Here is a 22,737-nt window from a genome sequence, read left to right as displayed (position 1 = left end):
AGCGAGCGTCCTGAGTCATGGTATCATCCAGTCCCTATTGCGTATGCATTGTACAGAACATGTGTAACATTTCCAGTCAGTCAGCTTGGACCTTGAGAGGACATCCAAAAGCAAAAAACGCCCACACGGAAGACTGAATTCTGACATGGTTACTTGCTGTTTGACTCTGGGCAAGCTACTCAACCTCTCTGCGCTCACTTTTCCCATCTGTGGAATGGGAAGAGCTGTAGTGTTTATCCTTCAGCCTATTGTGGGGTTAAATGAGTTAATAGAGGTAAAAGTAGCCCTGGCTAGCTTAGAACTCATTATGTAGACCAGGATAGCTTTGAAATCAGAGAGATCAACCTGCCTCTGCCTCCAAGTTCTGGGATGAAAGACAAGACACCATCATGTTCCACCTACAAAGCTCTCCCTGGGCTAGCCAGGGCTTCCCAAGACAGACCCTGTATAAGGTTGGGACGGGGCGAGGAAGGAGTTTTCTCTAATGCTATGGTTGATGTGTTCTCCTCACACATCAATGTGCTTAACGTAGTTTCAAAACACCGGCATCACCACCCAGCCTTGCAGACCCCCTTACACCGCTAACCCTCGCCTCCCGAGGGAGGAAGCTGCGTCAGTGTGCTGTGTGGCCCTGGAAGGTCATGAAACTTCTCTGTGCCTTTCAGTTTTTGATATTAGGATGGGACTGCCCTGTTTCCTGGTGGGGGTGGGGACGTGAGAGAGTGGGACACAAACTGGGTACAGCCCAGAGGGGGCAGGGCCCTGAAACACCCCTCAGAGATGCATGGCCCCCTTCAACCTCTCCCATGCTTAGCTTCCAGACCCATAGGCAGGATGTGTCCTCTCCATGGGTGGGAGGAAGCCTGTGTACCTATAAAATGATGCCCTAGGCCGTCCACCTCCTACCTCTCCTCCCACTGTGGCCCTAGGCCCAGGCTACAGCCCATGAGGCTTTCTGGTGTCCCAGTGAGTGAGTCTCGGATAGTCCCAGACCTCATGCCCAGCGCCTTCTGATTTCCAGTTCTGGTAGCCACGCCCTGACTTACGAAATAGAGCTGGTGACAAGGGTGAGGGATGGCACAAGCCAGGTCCTGCTTTGGCTCCCTCAGGGCTACTCCAGGCCTCTCTGTCCTCAAACAACTGCTATGTGCTTGGCCGCTGCCCCTGACTGAAATTCCTCGCATCCTGCCTCTCAGCTTCAGATCGTGCTGACCTTGCCACACTGCCAGCCTCACCGGTGACCTTTTAGATCACCCTTAGTTTTCTGTTCTGTAAGACGGGGAAGAGCGTCACACCGCCTGGGGCTTGTATCTTCCCAGTGTGAATGGGACAGGACAGGAGATGGGGACCTGTGACCAGCCTCATCCAGATGCTGAAGGTTGAGCATTCTAGTGCAGGATAGACCATTTCAGCCTCAGGTGAGCAGGCATGTGGGCAAGCTATATTTGCGTGTGTGTGTGTGTGTGTGTGTGTGTGTGTGTGTGTGTGTGTGTGCAGGCATACACTACCATTCGTCCACCCAGCTCTCCTCTGTCTCCCTCAGTCTCTCTCCCCACTGCCCTACGTTCCTCACTTATTGCCTTACAACCCCTCACACCTGCCGGTCCCACGTTCAGGTTGAGCCTTTGCTGCAGGTAAAATGGCCAGAATCTTTAGGGCAGCCCTGAGTCTCTCTTAGACTCTTAACTGACCTGGTGCAGGAGGGGTGAGATTTCTCACCTCAGGGTATCCAGCTTGCGGGGCAAAGACAAGGTTCACCCCTGCAGCCTGGCTCAGGGCTACCCTCACGCTGCCAGGCTGCCTCTTCCAACACCCACTGTTGGCTGGGCAGGCCTTTTCTGGCTGCTGCCCCGGCCTCTCCAGCCACAGACTGCCCAAGGGCAGAGACATTTGAGCCACATTAGGAGGTGATGCCTGGCTGGGCCTGGGGTGGCCAGCTGAGCTGAGGGGAAAGTGCAAAGGGAACAAGAAGAGTCTTTGGGTGGACTTCAGAGAACTTTCCAGAACAGGGAAGGCAGTCTACAGCTGTACTGAGCGTGGCTGAGGGTGTTCTCTCCAAGGCCTAAAGACCCAATACTCTCTCTCTCAACCTTGTGCTCTTATGCCTGTTTCCTGCCAAGAAGGGATGTCATCGCTGGAGACCTGAAGCTTGCTGTGTCTGGCTTAACCTCCCCCCATCTATGGAAGTCCCTTTTGGATCTGACCACAGCCCGCTCTTATCAGAGCGTATTCTTTCCCTGAGCCCTTCACGGTGGCCCTAAATAACTTCCATCAGTGAATGAATAATGCCCTGGCCAGAAAAGACTGTCATAGACGCTTGACTTGGTCGAGAGACAGGTCCAGGTCCCCTCCCAGGCACTGCAGCTAAAGCCTCAGACTTCCTCGGGCCGCTTGACACAGTGGCTGCTGTAAACACTGTCTGCCTTCCACTTCCTCCAGTCTTAGCATCAGAGAGAGCTCCCCAGTGCCTGCTGACAAGGGAGCTACTCCAGCTGCATCTTCTTGCCGGCCTGGAAGGTGGTTAGTATCACTAACTTCCTGAATGCTGGGACAACGGGCGTGTTTGTCAACTTGAGGTCAGCCATCCTTCCTTCCCCCCCCCAACCCCCGCCCCAGTAAACCCATCTTCCCCAGTGTCCCTGTAATCCTGCCCACTAAGTCTCACAATGTTATGCTTTACGTCACGGTATAATGTAGCAGGAGGGAGCACCTCAGCAGACCCCACCAAGATGTCCTCGCCCCCCACTCCCCAGGAATCACACCATGCTGATAACCATGCTGATAGGCCTAGCATGAAGACTCTTTGCAGGAGAAGGAAAGGGAAGGGGGTCTGAAGAAGAGGAGGACTGAGAAGTACAGAAAGAGGAACATGTGGGAAGCGAGAGCGAGAGAGAGAGGGGGGGGGTAGCTGAGCAGTCCCAGGTTGGCTCGCACCTGGCAGCGGGTGATGATGTAAGCTGTTGCTAGGTTCCTGGGAAGAGCCTAGTGGGGCCCAGCAGTAAGAGGAGGCAGATAGCAGAGCAAGGACCACTGTGACTCTTTTGAAGTTTCATTACATTTTTATTTATGTATTTTGTGCATGTCCGTGCGTGCGGGGGCTGAGAGACTCGGGGACTCCAGGGTTCCTTTCTTTCGGAACTTTACTGAGTATTTATTAATTTTCCGGTTTTGGGTTTTCTGAGACAGGGTCTCACGGAGTCCAGGTTGCTTCGCTGTGTAGAGTCTCAGCTTCTTTCGCTGTTGCTGTGATAAAACATCCTAACAAAAGCAACTCAAGAAAGGAAGTGTTGCTAGGTGGTGGCACACGCAGCTGATCCCAGCACTCAGGAGGCTGAGGCAGGCACATCTCTGAGTTCGAGGCCAGCCTGGTCTACAGAGCAAGTTCCAGGACAGCCAGGGCTAGACAGAGAAACCTTGTCTCAGAAAACAAACAAGCAAGCAAAGGGTTAAATTTAGCTCCCAGTTCCAGACCCTGAGCTTTGTGGTGGGGAAGTAAAGTCAGCAGGCTCTGGAAGCAGCCAATTACATTAAGCCCCCAGACAAGAAATTCTTCCTCCATCATATCCAGGACTCTGGCATGGGAATGGTGTCACCAGATCTCCGAAATTCAATTTAATCATGATAATCCCCCATGGGCACACTCAAAGGCCAGTCTCCTGGGTGATTCTGGGTGAGTCTTTGACAACACTAATCATCGGCAGTAGCCGAGGATGATCTTGAACTCCTGACCCTTCTGCTTCCCCCTCCCAAGTACTGGAATGACAGGCGAATGCTATCACGCCTGATTTACGCTGTGATGTGGGTGGAGCCCAGAGCTTTCTGCATTCTAGGCATGTGAGCCATACCTCTGGCCCCTTTAGCTTTATTTCTCCAAGTGCCTGGCACATGATAGGTGCTTCCTACCCTGGCTGTTCAGTAATCTCACTAAAACCTAGAACAGAGTTGGGCCTTCAGCAGGCGCCCAGCAAATGTTCTGGAGGGAGGAGTGAATGAACAAAGTTGAATGAATAGCACCAGGCAGCCCTCCCCAGGACTGGGGTGGGGGAGGGGAACATTGTGGGCCCCATCTCATCCTTCCTGCTAATCCCAGGAGATTAACTGGGGAGTAAGGTCAGGTCACAGCCACTGACCTCAGGCTTCAGAGCTGGCGGTTTTGTGTGGCAATCACATCTACTGCACTCTTCACTCCAAGATGGCCCTCCTGTCGCCCACTCTGGACTTGGTGGTCACAGCGGTTGGTAGCCTCCTTCTGTTCATGCTGGCCCTGGGCCTGCTATGTTTCTTCACCTGTCGCCTAGCCAGGCCACTCAGGTAGGAGACCCTAACCTCTGCCTCTATCAAGTGCCCTGCCTCCCCCAAAAGATGGGCACTAGTCTCTCTCTTGTCTCTGGTGGGGAAACTGAGGCCAGAAGAGGGTCATCCCCACCCTGGAGAAGGAAATGGCGGAGCCCGCCTGCGTATGTAGGTGCTTGTCAGCTAACTGGAGCCCAGCTAAGTTCTCTGAACTGTCTTGTGAGGTCAGGAGAACCCGTGGCTGGGAGGCCGTGTTGATGTGACCGAGTGCCTGGTAATGGCCGTCTTCAGTCCTGCCTTTCAGATTGTCCTGGCTCTATGGACACCAGCCGGAGATTGGCGTTCCGCCAAACACTGGAGCCGCTGCCTCAGTGCCATTGTCAGGGGCCAGGCCCAGCCTCGAAGCCTCTCTTCTGGCCTGCCAAGTAGCAGCTCCCTCACCCAGAGCCTCAGCCCAGCTGGAACCATGCTTGTCCTAAATAATCAGATCACGTAGCTGGAAGCCTGGCAGAAAGGCCAGGCTAGGCAGTGGGAGGGGACTATGCCCCAGCATCCACTGAAACAATGGGTAGTGGGGAGCCAGGACTCCCCAGACTGGGCCCACCAGAGTCTCTCACCCCAGGCTGCCTGAAGCCTCTGAGGTAGGGAAGGGAGGAAGCTGAGCAGAGACTGAAGGGTTTCCTAGGTTCCTCCGCTCCGGGTACTACACAGATTTATCTCCCAGTCCGGCCATCTCAGTGCCAGGCCTGAGCCCAGAGCTCAGCATCCAAGCCTGAGCATCTCGTAGACTTCAGGCTCAGGGTGCAAAGACCTTCATGGCCTGGGTCTGCAGTGTCCAGGAACCTCAGACGAACCATGCAGGCTGCTGGTACCCTTTGAGTAGGACCCCTCAAATCCTTTGTTTCAGATGCTAGGTGCAGAGAGAGTGGAGTGAATGTTTTCTCAGGCCACAAGTGCCACACCTCAGTTTCCACCCCTTGTCCCCTCCATCCCTGTTCCCTGCATCACTCACAATGTTCGATCCTTCGTGGTCCCACCTCAAGCTCTGTCCATGCTGCATGTTTGATAGCTACTTTTGCTAGGACTGATACATCACAGTTGTAGACTGAGCGTCACATTACTGACTATTATGAACAAGAGCTTGCTGGGTAATAATACGTCAAATGTTACAGAGAATTTGCCGTGTTTGTTCATAATGGTTTCTGTAAGGTGCTTTAAAAAAAAAAAAAAAAGATTGTTTTTTTTTTTATGTCTATGGGTGCTCTGTCTTCAGACACCAGAAGAGGGCATCAGGTCCCATTACAGATGGTTGTGAGCCACCATGTGGTTGCTGGGGATTGAGCTCAGGTCCTCTGGAAGAGCAGCCAGTGCTCTTAACTATTGAGCCATCTCTCCAGCCCTTCTGCAAGGTTTTGGTTATGGCTTTCGCCCATTTTGCCAACGTAAAAAAAATCCTTTTGGGGGCCAGAGTTGTAGCCTAGCCTGTGTGAGGCCTGGGGTTCTATCAAGAAGCAAGAAAGAAAGTGGGAGATGCAAAGAAAAAATAATAAAGGAAGGAGAAAAAAAGAAAGAAAACCCTCAAGTTCTTTTCAGCCTGGCTTTCTGCGTGCTGCCACCGTGTCTCTTATGCCTGTCCCCTTTCAGGCGACCTTGTTGAGTCTCATCAAGGTTGTAACAGACACCCTTGATCCCAAATGTTCTACCCCTAGCCACGACCTGCCAGTCTCGAGTCTGTCCTTCCCAATGACACCTCAAACCTGCCACATCAGACCCAAGTCCCTAAATCATCCCCACAAAATCCACTCTACCTCACACTTCCAAATGTCACCTTAGTGTCAAAAGATGAATTCTTGGGGTTGGGGATTTAGCTCAGTGGTAGAGCGCTTGCCTAGGAAGCGCAAGGCCCTGGGTTCGGTCCCCAGCTCCGGAAAAAAGAACCAAAAAAAAAAAAAAAAAAAAAAAAAGATGAATTCTTTCACCCTATGATCAGAAACAAGGATAGTGTGTGTGTGTGTGTGTGTGTGTGTGTGTGTGTGTGTGTGTGTGTCCTTTCTGTCCCTCCTCACATTAGAAGTACCAGCCAGTGGAGTAAAGCAAGGGGGGACAGACAGTGGGAAAAGTTACAGGGCTAGAAAGGAAAGAGTAATACTTCTTAAAAAGTCATTACATTTTATTTGCTTAGTGTTATGAGTTCTGCGTGCGTGCGTGCATGCGTGCGTGCGTGCATACATGTGTGTACGTGTGCATGTGTGTGTGTGTATGTCTATGCATGTACACGTGCTTGTGCAGAGGTCAGAGGAACCTTTCAGGTATCAATTCTCTTCTCCATCCTGGAGTTCTCTGGGATCGAACTCAGGTTGTCAAGCCTTGGTGGCAGGCGCCTTTACCCACTTAAGTCTCACTGCCCCTTAAACTCTTGGTAAATTACATGTTTGTCTACATGGAAAATACCAAGGAATCCCTACATGCACACATGAAGTTTAGAATTTAAGTTGGTTTAGCCCCTATATTAATTTAAACTTACATTGATTTTGTGTGTGAGACAGCGTGGGTGCACACATGCCACAGTGCATGTGCGAGAGATCGGGGGACGACTTGCAGGTGTCTCTCTCTCCTGCCATGTGGGTTCCAAGTCATCAGGTGTGGTGGCAAGCACCTTCATCTGAGGTCTCACCGGCTGAATTTACAGTGCTGGTCACGTGGTGCTAGAGGACCAATCAGGGAAGCTGGGTTTGGCAATGGGGACTGCTTGATTACAAGGAGACCATACAGGCTTAGGGGGCCTCCCCAATCATGGCAGCCTCGGAGGACTCTATTCTTGTGTCGGACTTCAAAGCCTTTGCTTTATACTTGAGGAAATGGAGGGGTTGGGGTTACCATAGCAATCTTGCCGTTATTTCTGGAATCAAAAGCCCTGTGGTCAAGGTTCAGCTTTGCCACCTGCTTGTTCGTAAGCACAGGCTAATTACGTCGCCTCTCTAAGCTGTGGTCTTCTCATCCGTCTCGGGAGACGGTTGTTTCCTCTTTCCTTGCTGCAGAAGTTCCTAGGGAGAACCCCAATGGAAATCCCATACCGGACCGTCTCATGTTGACTGCGCTCCCAACCCCTAACCCACATGCAGAGAAGCCCCTGTCCCTAAAGCAAGGGACTGTTCCATTTCCAAGCTCCGCCCACAGGAGGCGCTAACACCTTGACAGTGAACAGAGCGCTCTGAACCTCAGAAGTCCCATCGACACGCCTGTCTTATTTCGCTCTCTCTGTACCTCGTACCAAAAAACAAAGGATGAGGGGGTCTGCCCGTGGGGTGCTGCATCCTGCACGGCTGTGCCATAGGGGTCCATGTGTGCTCATGATTCTGCCTCAGCCACACACTGGGAGGGGCACGTGAGGCTCTGTCAGCTACAAGTCCTCTGCAGTGTGTGCCGGGATGGAGACAGGAAACAAGAGCCAACGTGGAGAAAAAGGGGCAGCCGGATGCTGCTCAGCCATGGTGGGTGCCCAAAGGTGTATCCAGCGACGCTCTTCTGATAGTCAATGGCCACCTCAGTCTCCCGGAGGAGCACAGATAAGCGAGTAGAAACCTTAGACCATTGGTTCTCAACCTGTGGGTCTCGGCCCCTTTGGGGACCATGAACCAGACATCCTGCCTATCAGAGACTTATATAACATTGATCACAGTAGACACTTACAGTTTTGAAGTAGGAACAGAAGTGGTTTTATGGTTTGGGGGGGTCACCACAACACGAGCTGTATCAGGAAAGTGGAGAGGTGGCTATTATAGTGGCTGGGATGGACCAGGAAAGCGTTATTTTGAAAACATGGAAGTGTACACCAACCACTGGGGCAGTGTGAAGTTGAGGGAAATGTGTTAGAGTTCATCTGAAAGAAGTGACTGCTGGGGCTGGAGAGATGGCTCAGTGGTTAAGAGCACTGACTGCTCTTCTAGAGGTGCCGAGTTCAAATCCCAGCAACCACATGGTGGCTCACAACCATCCGTAATGGGATCTGATGCCCTCTTCTGGTGTGTCTGAAGACAGCGACAGTGTGCTTATATATAATAAATAAATCTTTAAAAAAAAAAAAAAAAGAAGTGACTGCTGTTAGAATGGTGGCTTGTCCGGACAGATCACACCAGGCCAACACAGTTCCTTGGGAGAGGTTTATTGTAGGGGAAAGGACAAAGGGAGCCATGAAGAAGAAGAAGGAGAAGAGAGAGGTCAGGAAGGCTTTACCTTTTATTTGGACCATGATGTAACCACACACGTGACACTCAGATAAAGGTGGGCAGGTAGACCAGATGGACACTGGGAGTGTATGGCAATTGCCATGACAACAGGTGCATAGGTCCTTTTGTGGTCACATGGGGTGATATCATCACTGGATTTGGAGGTGACCTGTGACCTGTAAAGTCAGTTCCTGATGTCAATAGTGGCTTTATATGTTATATTTATACACTGTGAATAATATTATAATACAGTCATAGTTTATGTCAACTTAATGACTTTCTGATTTTAGGATTTGCTGTGAAACTATTTGGCATCTAAAGTAGAATAAAAATTGTAGACACCAGGTGGTGACAGGCTATACCTTTGATCCCAGCACTTGGGAGGCAGAGGCAGATGGATCTCTCTGAGTTCCAGGCCAGCCTGGTCTACAGAGAGAGTTCCAGGATAGCCAGGGCTACACGGAGAAACTGTCTCAAAAAAACAGAACAAAAAATTAGATTTTTTTTCCTCAGTGGGCAAAGCTCATGCTGTGGGGATGGAAACTTGGATACAATGAAAAAAGCCAGACACGGTGGTGCACGTCCATAGCCCTAGCACTGGTGGGAGCATGGAGACAGGAGGATGCCTGGGGCTTGCCATACAGACGGTCTAATACCACTTTCAGTTGAGAGACCCTTCTGGAAACCATTATGGAGAGCAATAGAGATGTTGACCACTCAGTGTCGACCTCTGGCCTCTATAGATAACGTGCAGTCCACATACATGCATACGAACACACACATATGGTGTGCACACAATGTTTTTAACTGTGTATGTTCATGAGTGTGGGTGGTGGGAGTAAGTGGACTGTTGGATGGTGTTCCATTTGACCTGTGTAGAGGTCGGGTTCTTTCCTTCCACTGTGTGGGCCCCAGGGATCGATCATCAATCTTGGTGCAAGCGCATTTACCTACTGAGCTACCTCCCTGGTCGGAAAAAAAAGTTTTTCAAGTTTAGCAATCACCTGAAATAGACCTCAGAGTTAAGTAAGGTTAGACACTAGATGGGGGACATTTCCTCCCAATCCCTAACCACCCTTCCCTCACCAAAGCCTTACCTCTAAACTTCCTTATTCTGGGGGCAGATTGGTGGCTTATCCGTCCTTTCTCACCGTGGAATTTCTGTCATTTCTACTATTTCCCATAACAAATGGGATAATCACATCCTGGCTTGTCCTGACCCGGTAACATTATTTCTAACAAAACTCTCGATATTGGAATCCGCTTCTCCTCTGTAACATTGATACCCAGTCGTGTGGACGTCCTGTAGCTAGCTGCCCCTGGGACTGTCCTGTGTGGCTGCAACAACACGACCCCAGTTAAAAACAGGCCTAAGCTATTCGTACACTGATTTTAGGCAACTTGGAAACAAATTTACAAGAGGAAATAATTATTCCTGGTCTTGCCACCCAAAGCAAACCGCCAGCTAATGTTTGCTGTGTTTCCTTCAGTCCTAAATTCCTTCTTTTAAAAAAAAATATTTTTAGGGGTTGGGGATTTAGCTCAGTGGTAGAGCGCTTGCCTAGGAAGCGCAAGGCCCTGGGTTCTGGGTTCTGGAGCTGGGGACTACCACTGAGCTAAATCCCCAACCCTAGGGGACAACTTTCAAAGTCAGTTCTCTTTTTCCACCTTAGGCTCCAGGCATCAGACTCACATCCCAGGTTTGTTTGGCCAATACTTCTCGTTGCTAAGCTATCTCCCAGCTCCAAGGCAGAATATCTCAACAGATACGCCAGCGCAGACACTATACACATGGCCAGGGAGGCCCTGGGAAGCTGCTTAGCATGGTAATCATCAGGGACATGCAAGCTCGGATCAAGGAATCTGAGCCAAAGTTGTCCACCTTGTGTGAGGCCTTGGGTTTGATCCCAGCACTGACCAAAACAAAAAACAATCAAACGGAACAAAGACAAACAAAAAGCGGAAATAATTTTGGCAAAATGAAGTGAAATTCTTAAAAAAATAAATAAAAAATCAAAGCAAGTCAGCGTCTGAGACATTGCCCTGTGATCCCAGCCCGGGGAACACATAGACAGGAAGATCAGGGGTTCAAGGTTATCCTCAGCCAGTCTGGGATACATAGATACTTTTGCTTATAATCGCTTACCCAAAACTGGTAAGTCGTCGGAAAGAATGGGGCGAATATTGGTGTTCTGGGTACAAATGTCCTTGTGAAGAAACTCCGGTTCTTTTATCCCTGTCTTGTGAGGCACAGGGGTGGGTCAGAAGGCTGTGGACTCAGTTGTAGGCTTTACTTCCTGATGCGTGGTCTGTGAGCAAGCAGAGCTTCCAGAATTACAAGAGCCTCTGGACTAGGCCTAGGTCTGGCTGGAGCACAGCCCTCCAAGGGACCCCAACTTTAACCCCTGTCAAATGTGCAGCATAAGAAACCTGCCTGAGGGCAGGTCGGGCACCCAGCAATGCATTCTTGCTTACACAACTGTTTGCGTGGTTTTCTTCCCAGAATGGTGGCCCAACAACAGCTTTTCGGTAATCAACACGTTCTTACTGAAAAAAATCAAGGAGCAAAGCGGGGGAAGGAAGGAACTGCCCCAGGGTTGTGAAACGGGCCTTATTTTCTTCTTTTCCAACTTCTAGGATCGGAACGTCAATTAACGGCTGACACTGCCCCCCACCTCTTCCCACCCATCTGGGCTCCAGCGAGGAACGGATCTCGGGGTACACCATGATCTTGCCATTTTTAGTACTGGCCATCGGCACCTGCCTTACCAACTCATTTGTGCCAGGTAGGACTGCGGGACTCAGGTGGAAGGAGAGGGTGGGCAGGGTCACGTGAGCGTGTGGTCCCGGTTCAAGGTCATGGACCTGTCCAAAGTATTTAAGAGCTGGGAGCCAGGTGCTCAAAGCAAGATCCCATGGCTTGCTTTTGGACTGGTCTTCATTGCGAAGAGTTAAATGCATGAATGTGTGTGTGTGTGTGTGTGTGTGTGTGTGTGTGTGTGTGTGTGTGCATGCCCACGAGTGTGAGTGTGTACCAGATCCCCTGGAGCTGGAGTTAAACGCTGTTGTAAGCCACCCCACATGGGTGCTGGGACCCAGCTCTGGTCTCTGGTAAGAGACACATTCTTAACTGCTGGTCAGTGTTTCTATGGGGGAATTTCTTTGTTTTACCCACCGGAAGCATTTCTACAATGTTTTACTTTGTTTAACACTTTTTTTTTCTTTTTTTGGAGCTGAAAACCGAACCCAGGGCCTTGAGCCTGCTAAGCAAGCGCTCTACCACTGAGCTAAATCCCCAGCCCCTGTTTAACGCTTTTTACACCTCAGGTCATTCACTAATTCTAGACAAGTTCTTGTACCAATGGTTGATATACTCTAAACTCAAACCTCCAGCTAAACTCGGGCTGTCTCTTCCCTTCTATCTCTTGCTTCAAAACCACACTCATTCCATTAGCTTCAGCTAGACCTGCGTCTGCCCTGACACCCCAGAGTTCTTCTACAGTTATCCTTGCTTACCCCCTGCCACGATTCTCCTCGTAAGTCCTTGTGGGAGCTTCCACTCCTCTTCTTGAGGGTAGGGCCTGGTTTTAGTCGCATATCTTTTTTTTTAATTTTATTTATTTATTATAGATGAATACACTGTAGCTGTCTTCAGACACACCAGAAGAGGGCATCAGATCCCATTACAGATGGTTGTGAGCCACCATGTGGTTGCTGGGATTTGAACTCAGTACCTCGGGAAGAACAGTCAGTGCTCTTAACCACTGAGCCATCTCTCCAGCCCCTTAGTTGTATATCTTTCTCGGCACTTCTTTTTCCCCCCTGCATGTATATCTGTGTGTGTCAAGTGCATGCAGTGACCAGGGGAGCCAGAAGAGACAGGCATTGGGTCTCCTAGGACTGGAGATACAGACAGTTGTGAGCCTCCGTGTGGGACTGGGGTCCTCTAGAAGAGCAGTCGGTACTGCTAACCACCGAGCCACCTCTCCAGCCCTCCACCTTATTTCTGAGATGGGGGTCTCTCACTGAACCTGGAGCTCACCTTTTTAACTAAACTGACTGGCTAACAAGCCCCAGGATCTCTCTTGTCTCGGTTCCCCAACACTGGAGTTACAGGTGCATAACCCTGGGGACCTGAACTCGTGTCACCTTGCTCTCATAGCAAACACTTTTAGCCCTGATCTTTCCTGGGGCTTTTGTATCCTGAGTCAGCAACAGGAGCCGAGCCCTCCTTGGCTCCAGCCATCATGTGACTGAATGTCTTCCTTTCCCTCCATGAAGAACCTCAGTTTCTCCGTCTGCCTGGGAGCTAACATCCCTCCTCTTTGGAGCCATGGAGGGAGTACAGGGACTGATTCAGTATCTGACTGAAGTCTGAGCGCACAGAACGTTGCTTCCCCCCCTCTTAGAGGAGTCTCTTATTTTAACAGAGGAGATAGGCAGAGCGTTTGCTCCAACGGTGGTGAGAGTCTCAGGCCAGCCTGTTCTCCAGGGTCCAGGGAGGCCTGTCCATAGGAAACCAGGTTCATCTAGACAGAGTTCCTGTCTCTCAGCACCCACAGTCCACTCAGATGTGAGAGATGAACCCGAGACAGAAACGGGAGAGAGAAACAAAACCTACCCCACCCAAAACAAAAAAACAAAAAGCAAAACAACAACAACAACAAAACCAGATAGGGCTGGGAAGACGGCTCAGGGGTTAAGATTACCGGCTGTTCCAAAGGATGCAGATTTAGCTGCCAGCATCTACATGGCACATATAGGGCACCAAACACACATGTGATACCCAGACATACGTACAGGCAGAAAAGCAACAGATGAGAAATATCCACAAACACTTAACAATTCAATTCTCATTCTCCTTCTAGCTGCTTAAAATACATTCTGATTAGTGTGTGCATGTGTGCACGCATGGGCACTTGTGTGTTCTCATGGGAAGATCATGTATGGGTCAGTTCTCGGCTTCTACTTTATGGGTCCCAGATATCAGACTCGGATCAGATAGCGTCTTGGTAAGCGCCTTTGCCCCACGAGCCACCTCATTGGCTGTGTTCTAGAAACCCTCCAAGGAGAATGCTATGTTGTTACACTGCCTGGTTCCTATAATTAATTATAACTCAGAATAAAGAGCACAAATCTTAGATGTCTCGAATATATAATGTGTGTGTATGTATGTATGTATGTATGTATGTATGTATGTATGTATGTATGTATGTATACATACACACACATAGTTTGTGAAACCACTGCCCAGATCAGAGGGACATTCCTAGGCACAGGGCAGGCCAGCTCCTCAGTGCCCTTCCCAGGAACCCCATCCTGATGCCAAGTGTCATTCAGCATGTTCTGGAACCATGGGAGTGGATTCATGTAATAGGTTCTAATCAGTACCTTAGGACATAATGTCACATCCTGGGCATTGTCCCTGCCGTTTTTCCCCTGAAATAATGGTCTCCTGGTATCAAGTCATCCAAACCATCATTGCTTAATATTGCCAGCTCCCTGGTAAGGAGGTTGGCTTGGTACTGACTCAGCCCTTCTTAGAAACAGACTCTAGAGTCCTCATCGGATTCCCTATCTAGCAGAGAGACCAGTTAGAATGTCGGCGGGACGGGTATTGAGAAAGATCGTGGACATGGGGCAGACTGGCGTCAGTCAGGCCCGGTGTCTGCCTGACTGCTGTGGTAATGGGCATGTGGTTAGATCGGGCTGAAGTTCTTCAACCCCCAAGTGGCACTCACGTAAATGCTCTGTGACCCAGGGCATTCTGGTGTGTGCAGGGGAGAGGCGAGAACCAGCCAGGTTTACAGAACCAGTGATTTAAACCATTGACCCAGGGGCTGAGGAGATGAGGGCTCAGTTGGCAAGGATCTGGGTTTGTGAAAAAGCTACTTGTAGGGGCATATTCTTATAATCCTAGGCCTGTGGGACTGGAGGGTTCCTGGGGTTTGTCATTTAGCATAGCCAAGTCAATGAACTCCAGATCCAATGAGAGACCCTGTCTTAAAATCCAAGTGGGTCTGTTACAACTTTAAGGCCTCCGTCACCAGTTCCCCCTTCTGGTCACCTAGGCCAGAAACTAGGACAAAGAACTTACCCAGTGCACAGGGGTGGACAGCAAGGCCCAGGCCTCCAGCTTCCCCTGGGGGGTGCAGGCTCTACTGTGAGGTTTGAAACAAGGGGTTCCAGAAGACGCTTCTAAAAGAGGGGGCCTGGAGCTTAGAGGTGAAGACAGCAGGCAAGTTTTGGGGTGCAGGATGCAGGAGAAGAGGGCTGGAGGCCTGGCAGGCCCACGACTTGAGGTGGAGTGTAGTCCCCCTCCCTCGGCTGTATGTAGTAGCCATTGCTTGGTGGCTTGAATGTCCTCATTTCAAGTAAAGCTCATTTTTCTCTCTCTTCCCTTCCTGCTAGAAGAAAGTGACGCCCCTCCCACGAGGTGGCTGAGAAGCCATAGCTTAGGGTGCTCAGAACTCTTGGCACACAGGCAGGGTTCCATGCCTGGACCGAGAGACTTTTCCTGAGGGACAAGTGTATATCGGGACAGGCCGGAGCGTGTGACCTTATCTCTGGCCTCAGACATACATTGTGTCCTTGGACTGGAGGCTTCACCTCTTCTGACCTCTGTCTCTACCTCATCCTGACCGAAGAGAGAGGCTTTGAAGGAGGCATCCACAGGGAGCCTTCAACCTTGGGCTTCCAGTTCTGTGGGAGGGTCTAGTGGGGCCAGGGAACCACAGAGAGGAAGCCTTATAAAACAGTAGAGACCCTTCACCAACTCCAGAGACGGAACCCTAGCAATCTCCTTGGAATACGGGGATGTAAAAAGGTGAAAGGGCATCTTTGGGCCTTCTCTTTGAATCCGGTCACTTCCGGAGTTAGTGTAGTCCTCAAAAACACCCATTTGACAGGTGAGGAAACTAAGGCTTGGGGAAGTGATTTGCCCAGGGTACCAAGGCTATGGATTTGATTACTATGAGAGACAGAGACAGAGGGAAGGAGGAAGAGGAAGAACTGTAGGTCTTATTGTATCCCCAAACTCTGAGATGCTGGCCTAAGTGGGGACAGTGAGTGTTAGAGTGAGGGGTGGTGATGGAGCCCCAGCCCATTCCTTCCCTGCTACCCCAACAAGGGCGCCTTGTGTAAGGCATTCAGCCAAGGGCTAGGCTTGCTTTCCAGCTCCGTCCACAGGGTTCTCCCCAGGAAACCGCTCGCCTGCTGAACCTGCTGTAATGAATAAGCCAGACAGAGTTTACCAGTGATGTAGCTGGATACCACTAGGGATGTCTGTGCAGAGGTTAAAGATTTCCCTGCTAACCGCTTGCTGGCAATGGCTTGCTCACGGCTGGAGAAGGGCAAGTGTGGGCTTTGCAGGGAAGTCTGTCTCTGTCAAAGTCTGAGTCTGTTCACGCTCTGTGTCTTGGGGAGAGTCACTTGGTGTCTCTGGCCTTGGGTTTCCTCGCATGCTGCGATGCGCGAAGATGCCAGTGTCCTTGGGGTGGCTTACAGCATTTGCCTGGAACCTCTTCACAAGCCTTCACTCCATCCTCCATGTGTAGATCATCTCAGTGCCCCAGCAATGAGCTGCTGGGGTGTCTACTCCTGGGGATGGGTATCCCATTCCCCGCCTTGCCAGATAATCATCTGTCTCTGCAGAGAAAGAGAAAGACCCCAGTTACTGGCGACAGCAAGCCCAAGAGACCTTGAAAAATGCCCTGAAACTCCAAAAACTCAACACCAACGTGGCCAAGAACATCATCATGTTCCTGGGAGATGGTGAGGCTAGGATTTGGGTGGCCGAGGGCAGGGATGCTGGGAGTGGGGTTTGGGGGTAGTGAGGCTAGGATTCGGGGGCTGAGGGCAGGGATGCTGAGAGTGGGGTCTAGGGCAGTGAGGCTGGGAATTGGGGGGCTGGGGAGGAGTTAGGCTAGGAATGGGGGAGCAGGCAGCCTTGAGACTGGGGTCTTTGGAACCTGAGGCAATGGGTTGCTGGAAAGTGTGAATCCCAGTGTCAGGTGAAGGACCTTGTGGAAGAGGGCTCCAATAGATAGATTAAGAGAAAGGGACCAACCTGTCACCCTGAGAGTATGAAAGGACAGAGAGACTGTCCGGTGACACTTCATGTCCTTCCGCCCACTGCCCTGGCTTGTCTTAGCACAGAAGGGAAGAGCTCTGGGAGCCTGAGAAAGCTGATTAAAGGGCCTGAGAATCTGAGTTCTCTGTCCATTCCCCCCACCCACCCAACAGGTATGGGCGTCTCCACAGTGACAGCTGCCCGCATCCTTAAGGGCCAGCTACACCACAACACGGGCGAGGAGACACGGCTGGAGATGGACAAGTTCCCCTTTGTGGCTCTCTCCAAGGTGAGCTCTGTCCCAGGTCCACTCTCGACCTGGTGAATCATAACAAGGTCATCAGGCCTCCTGGGTCCCATGGTCCCACCGTGAAAGCAGGACAAAAGCAGCCGTTCCCAAGGTTTCTGACGGCTTTTAGTTCATCCATGTAGAACCTCTCGTGTGTATGACATACCGAGGAAAAAGTGCTCACAGTGCAATGTGAATCTTTCCCAAGCTGCTGGTGCCTGTGTAGCCAGCGCCTGACTACTGTAAATGCCCATGGACTGGCTGTCCCCTGAGCTGGCGACAGCCGTGTCCTGTCTTTGTCTCTTCCTCCACTGACAGCAGCCACCGATAGCCACCATTGATTGCTTATGTCTGATCTTGTGTTTTCTGTAAACAGAGTGGGCCTAGTTCACACCTCCCAGGTTAGATTCCCAGTGTGAATCATTCAACACCCTCCGTGCTGTGTGAGTGTGTGTGTGTGTGTGTGTGTGTGTGCGTGTGCGTGTGCGTGTGCACGCGCGTGCGGATGCATGTAACAAGCACCTCCTAGCCACCCAGAGTCAGGTTCCTGATTTTTCTAGGGAAAGGCTGTAGTTTCTGGATCTCTGGTGAGCTCTCAGGCTCATGGGGGCCAGGGAGGTAGGCCTGCCTAGAGGATTTCCCTGGGAAGTCTGGACATAGTGATGACTGTTTGTAGGGGTAACAGAGAAGACAGGCCCACTCTCCCCTCCCCTCAGGGACATATGTTCTTTTCCCTCTGCCGGACTTACCTGCTCGCCCCACCCTTTCTGGTTCCAGTCCCAATACTAGGAGAGAAACCCTGAGTTCTGCCAAGGCATAGGAAGCAGACAGCTTAGTCAGGTGACCTTGGGGTTCTGGGAGCCCTCCATGGTCAGTGGGTGTCCCTCAGATGGAAATGGAGGTAGGGTTGCCATGGTGAGTGCCCACCCCCTGACTCTTGCTCCCATTGCAGACGTACAACACCAACGCTCAGGTCCCCGACAGCGCGGGCACTGCCACTGCCTACTTGTGTGGCGTGAAGGCCAACGAGGGCACCGTGGGAGTGAGCGCGGCCACTGAGCGCACGCGATGCAACACCACTCAGGGGAACGAGGTCACGTCCATCCTGCGCTGGGCCAAGGATGCTGGTGAGCCATCGCAGGCTGAGTCTGTGACTGTCTGGATCGCAGTCTCCTCGTTCATGCGTGGTTGGGTGGAGTCAGGCTGAGGAGCCAGGGGACTCCTCATGAACGGAGGAGTCTGCACGGAGCGCCTGGGTCTGTGCACTTCACTCCAGACTGCATGACATGAAGCCCATGCGGGGTTTTGAGAGAAGGTCAAAGGACCAAGCCAGGGCCAACCTGCAGAGGCTCAGGGTGATATTCCTTTGTTAACCTCTCTGTGCTCCCAATCGGTTATATTTATATGCACGTACCTGCCCAGTAGCTATTTAGATTCTCAAATAAAAGAACACACACACACACACACACACACACACACACACACACACACACACACACACACTGGTTAATTTTAAATATGCCTTGACTAACTCAAAGGCTGGGCAGTTCTAATCCTCCACCTGGCTAGCATATATTGCCCTCCAGTACACCTGGCTCAATCCCTTCTAAATCTAGGTTTCGTCTTTGCTGCCCTGTTACCTTCTGGGCAGCCCCTCCCATAGAGTGGCTCCCCCTTCCCACCTACATTTTGGATGAACTTTCTTCTGCAGCTCTAAATCTGATCCGTCTCCCTCAGAGACATGGTAATTCTCCTCCTCACACCTCCCGGTCTCTAGTCCACGCAAATTCCACAAGTCCTGCCTCAGTCTATCTGCCTCTTTATTGATCGATCAAAAACCAATTGGGGACAAGGACTTTCAGCATTTGGATACGTAGATTCCCGATTTTGGGGGAGCCAGAAGGAACCGGATTAATTCAAAGCATTAGAACCAATCCCCAACACTCCTTCCTTCTGCCTCAGGGACTTTGAAGGCAGGTGGACAAAGCCCTGCTCTCTGTCTGACGTCCCTTTGGGGCCACCTAGGTCTTCCTATAGGCATGAGCTCCACAAGTTATAGAAGGAGGAGAGGAGCCCAGCCTACATCTGCCTTCATGTAAATCAGGGAAACTGAGGCCCCGATAACCAGAGAAACTGACGGGAGACTATCTATGGCGGGGGATGGGGTGCTAACCTCTCCTGTCCCGCACTTCAGGGAAGTCCGTGGGCATCGTGACCACCACTCGGGTGAACCACGCCACTCCCAGTGCAGCCTATGCGCACTCGGCCGATCGGGACTGGTACTCGGACAATGAGATGCCGCCAGAGGCTCTGAGCCAGGGCTGCAAGGACATCGCCTATCAGCTAATGCACAACATCAAGGACATCGATGTGAGTGGAGCAACAGGCACAGGACGCAACGGGGTGGGGGACAGGGAAGTGCTGGTGGGGGCCTCAGCCCCAGGATGGCCTGGGAAAGGGTTGGGCACCCCACATACCTGGGAGAGCTCCCAACGCATTAAGGGATTTGTGGTTGGGACAGGCAGCCACTGTAAGGTTTCTCTGCGGTGGGGCTGAGGTGAACTCTCGTGTGGCTGCCATGCCTGGAGTGCCCAAGGATTACTCCATAAATTAGAACCTGATGGTGCACCCCCGCTCACACTATCACTGACACACACACACACACGCACGCACACACACACACACACATACACACGCTCGCGCACACACACACATGCACATACACGCACATACATACACTCACATACACACACGCACACACACACCATACACACACACACGCTCACACACATACACGCACATACACACACATGCATACACACATGCACACACACACACGCACACACATGCACACACACACGCACACGCACATACACACACACACACACACAGCATGCAGTGACACTCCCGAGCAGTACTCCATGACACCCCCCACACGCACTCACCGTATGGTCTTAGGGGATGACCCATGCACAGAGTGGCACATGCCTGCACATAGAGCTGACATGTCCAGAAAACAGCCAGAGCATATTATGCCTTTCCCACCCATACTCTACCTTTTGCTAGCTGTGTGACCTGGGGCTGTTATTTAACCTCTCTGAGCCTCCCCTTGGACAACCCTTCTGCCCACTGGACCCGCTCCAACAGCTCACTGGAAGAACTAAGTAAGAAAATCCCAGTTGAGTTTGGCACAGAGCCTGGCCCCCGGGAGTGCTCAAATAACAGCTTGATGTGTAAAGCCACCTGTCCTTGGTGCTCAGACATCAACACCCAAGCAGGTTCTTACTTGCAGGCCCTCAGCTCTTGGGGACAATTTCTGAATTGTTCTTTCTCAGCTATGAGGGTTGACCATGACCCTGAGCTTGAAGTATGGGCCCAGTGAGGCTCAGAGAAAAAGCTCCCATCCCTCTCTCTCTGCTCAGTGTCTCAAGCCCCCAAGGCTCTCTTTTACAAGTAGCAGGTGACAGAGCTGCTTTCAGGACACTGGTCCTGTTGACTCCTCTTAGGTAAGAGCCACTTGGAACACAACACCCCACCCCCGGCTTTATCTCCACCTTCCAGACCTCACTCCCGCCCCCTCCTTCATCCTTCCATTTCCCACCCCGGGCCCCACCCACAGGCTGCAGGAGGCCAAGATGAGATCATGGGGAGAACACTGGTCCTACCTTGAGGGGTGTGCATGCGTGGGGGGAGCATGTGAGGTGATTACAGTAACTCTGTAGCCAGTTGGGGTAGGAGCGGCTGAGGCAGGGAGAGGCACTTTGGGACAAAAGCTTTGGAGACAGTGAGTGGGGCTGGGGTCTCCTAGAGCCATGAGAGCAGGAGCCAAGGAATGGCTGGGGACTTCCTAAAGCCCTTCTACCCTCACTCCCCCAGCTGCATTTGCCCCTGTCACCGCTACCCAAAAACTCCCCAGACCATCCATGAATCAAAAATCCTGGTGTCCACTCTGAAAATAAATATGTTCTGCTTTAGAGACAGAGACAGAGAGAGAGAGAGAGAGAGAGAGAGAGAGAGAGAGAGAGAGAGGCAAACCCAAACCCCAAAGGCAAACAGCAAGTCTGTTATTTGGAGGTTTAATGAGCCCGTGTGAAGTCCCTGCCGGGCTGGGAACCATGCGATCCGGGCAGGAAGATTGGGGGCTTCAGTTCCACTCTGAAAATGCCAAGGGGTCAGGTTCTGTGGGAACAGGAGAAGGCGCCAGTGACCTGGAGTCCTTTCTCCCAGACCCAGTCTGAACTATCCAAGCTCCTCGACACAGGGTGGGAGTAGGACCCTCCCCCCCGTCTGGCTTCATTGTTCCCTTCTGGAGGGACACCTTCCATAGTAGAGACCATGGCAACACTGCATGACTGCCTTTCTTCTCTGACTTGTTATTCCCACTTTACAGACTAGGAAACTGAGGTCCTGTAAGATCAAAGAAATACACCCTTGGTTGCCGAATAGTAGAGTCAGCTCTTTATTTCAGTGTCCTTGGCCTTCCTGGGTACCCATGACTGACCCACATCCACGGCCAGATCTCTCTCCTTATCCCCTAGAACTCCGGTTTTGCCATGGGAAATAGGAGAGAGAGAGAACTTTGCCCCATCTGGAGACGGTGAATCTCAGGTGTCAGCCAGGGGCAGCAAGATGGGCTGGTGCCCACGGTGACAGAAGGACACAGTATGGTGGTCACCATGGGCTGTGGCTGTTATGTTCTTGGCCCCTACTTTAAAAATAGTTAGGACTTCAAACATGGATTCCCTAGGAAAACAAACAACCCCGCGTCCATCCGTCCGCCCTCGCATGCCAGCCACAGCGGATAAAATTAGCCTGGCAGGAATTTCACAGACGTGAGGCGGCCCGTGTTTGCCCAGGCAGTGGACTGGTTCCCGGCTGGGCTGCCCCGAGACCTCCCTGGCCGAGGCCACTCACTGTGGGAGAAGACACCCCCGGAGTCTCCATCCTTGGCTTCACGCAAACAGCAGAGCACTTGGGGGGCTTCTGGTAGAGGAGCAGTGCCTTCTCGGTTTGAATCTTATTGGTGCCATACACCTCTGTGCAGCTGAGGGGCGAGAAATGACTTCTCTGTGTCTATAGGGAGAAAATGCAGACCACTTCCCTGGCACCTTGGCTAGGAGATTGAGTGAGTTAATCTGCCTTACTGGCTCAGAGCCCGACACGCAGCTAATAAGCTTTCCTTCGGGGGTAGGGGATGTTAGCTACTCAGGAACACTAATATTCCACCCAGAAGCCCCAGACCACAGTCCTGCTAGGTCAGCGATTTTATCTCTCCATTCTGAGCAAAGAGAGGCTGAGGGAATAAGGCCCAGGCCTCACCCAGCTGGGCATTCGTCCACACCTCCACCCAGACTCTGGTGTCTGCTTTCCAACTTGGGACCTCTGGGGCTTCCGGACAATTTAGAACCCTGGGTGTGATGGTTCCTTTGTCCCTCAGGTGATCATGGGTGGCGGCCGGAAGTACATGTACCCCAAGAACAGAACTGATGTGGAATATGAACTGGATGAGAAGGCCAGGGGCACCAGACTGGATGGCCTGGACCTCATCAGCATTTGGAAGAGCTTCAAACCTAGACACAAGGTAAACCAATGGCTGCGGGTGGGCTCAGCTGTGGGACCATGGACCGTGGGATCCCCCATCCATGTATAGAATGTTCTCTGCCAGTGAGAGTGCAGAAGTTCCTTTGTTTGCTCTACTCCACAGCCCTGTGACTGACAAGACACCCCTGCTCCCTGTAGGATGGGCGGCACCAAGGGGGATGATGACAGGGTCAGGGAGTCACTTGGATGGATCCCAGACAGGCTGGGCACCTAACAGGGAATGTCATGTGCCTGGATGGCAGGAAGTTGGGATCTGG

The 22,737-nt window shown here is 51.6% G+C and overlaps 1 protein-coding gene across 3 annotated transcripts in view; it reads left to right on the top strand.

The window, feature by feature from the left end:
* Alpl (alkaline phosphatase, biomineralization associated) overlaps positions 1–22,737 on the top strand; it is a 55,016-nt gene that overhangs the window by 24,404 nt on the left and 7,875 nt on the right. For 2 of the 3 annotated variants that reach the window (NM_013059.2, XM_063287200.1), the window contains exons 2-7: positions 11,157–11,305; positions 16,173–16,292; positions 16,764–16,879; positions 17,832–18,006; positions 19,074–19,249; positions 22,317–22,460. In NM_013059.2, coding sequence (NP_037191.2) covers positions 11,245–11,305; positions 16,173–16,292; positions 16,764–16,879; positions 17,832–18,006; positions 19,074–19,249; positions 22,317–22,460 — 792 coding nt within the window. In that variant the 5' untranslated portion in view covers positions 11,157–11,244. Of the gene's footprint in view, positions 1–1,063; positions 1,419–11,156; positions 11,306–16,172; positions 16,293–16,763; positions 16,880–17,831; positions 18,007–19,073; positions 19,250–22,316; positions 22,461–22,737 lie in introns of those variants that run through there. The other variant, XM_006239136.5, reaches the window with a different exon arrangement.

This window comes from Rattus norvegicus, chromosome 5 (assembly GCF_036323735.1).
Source record: "Rattus norvegicus strain BN/NHsdMcwi chromosome 5, GRCr8, whole genome shotgun sequence".
NCBI lineage: Eukaryota > Metazoa > Chordata > Mammalia > Rodentia > Muridae > Rattus > Rattus norvegicus.
This window is presented reverse-complemented; position numbering and strand designations above follow the sequence as displayed.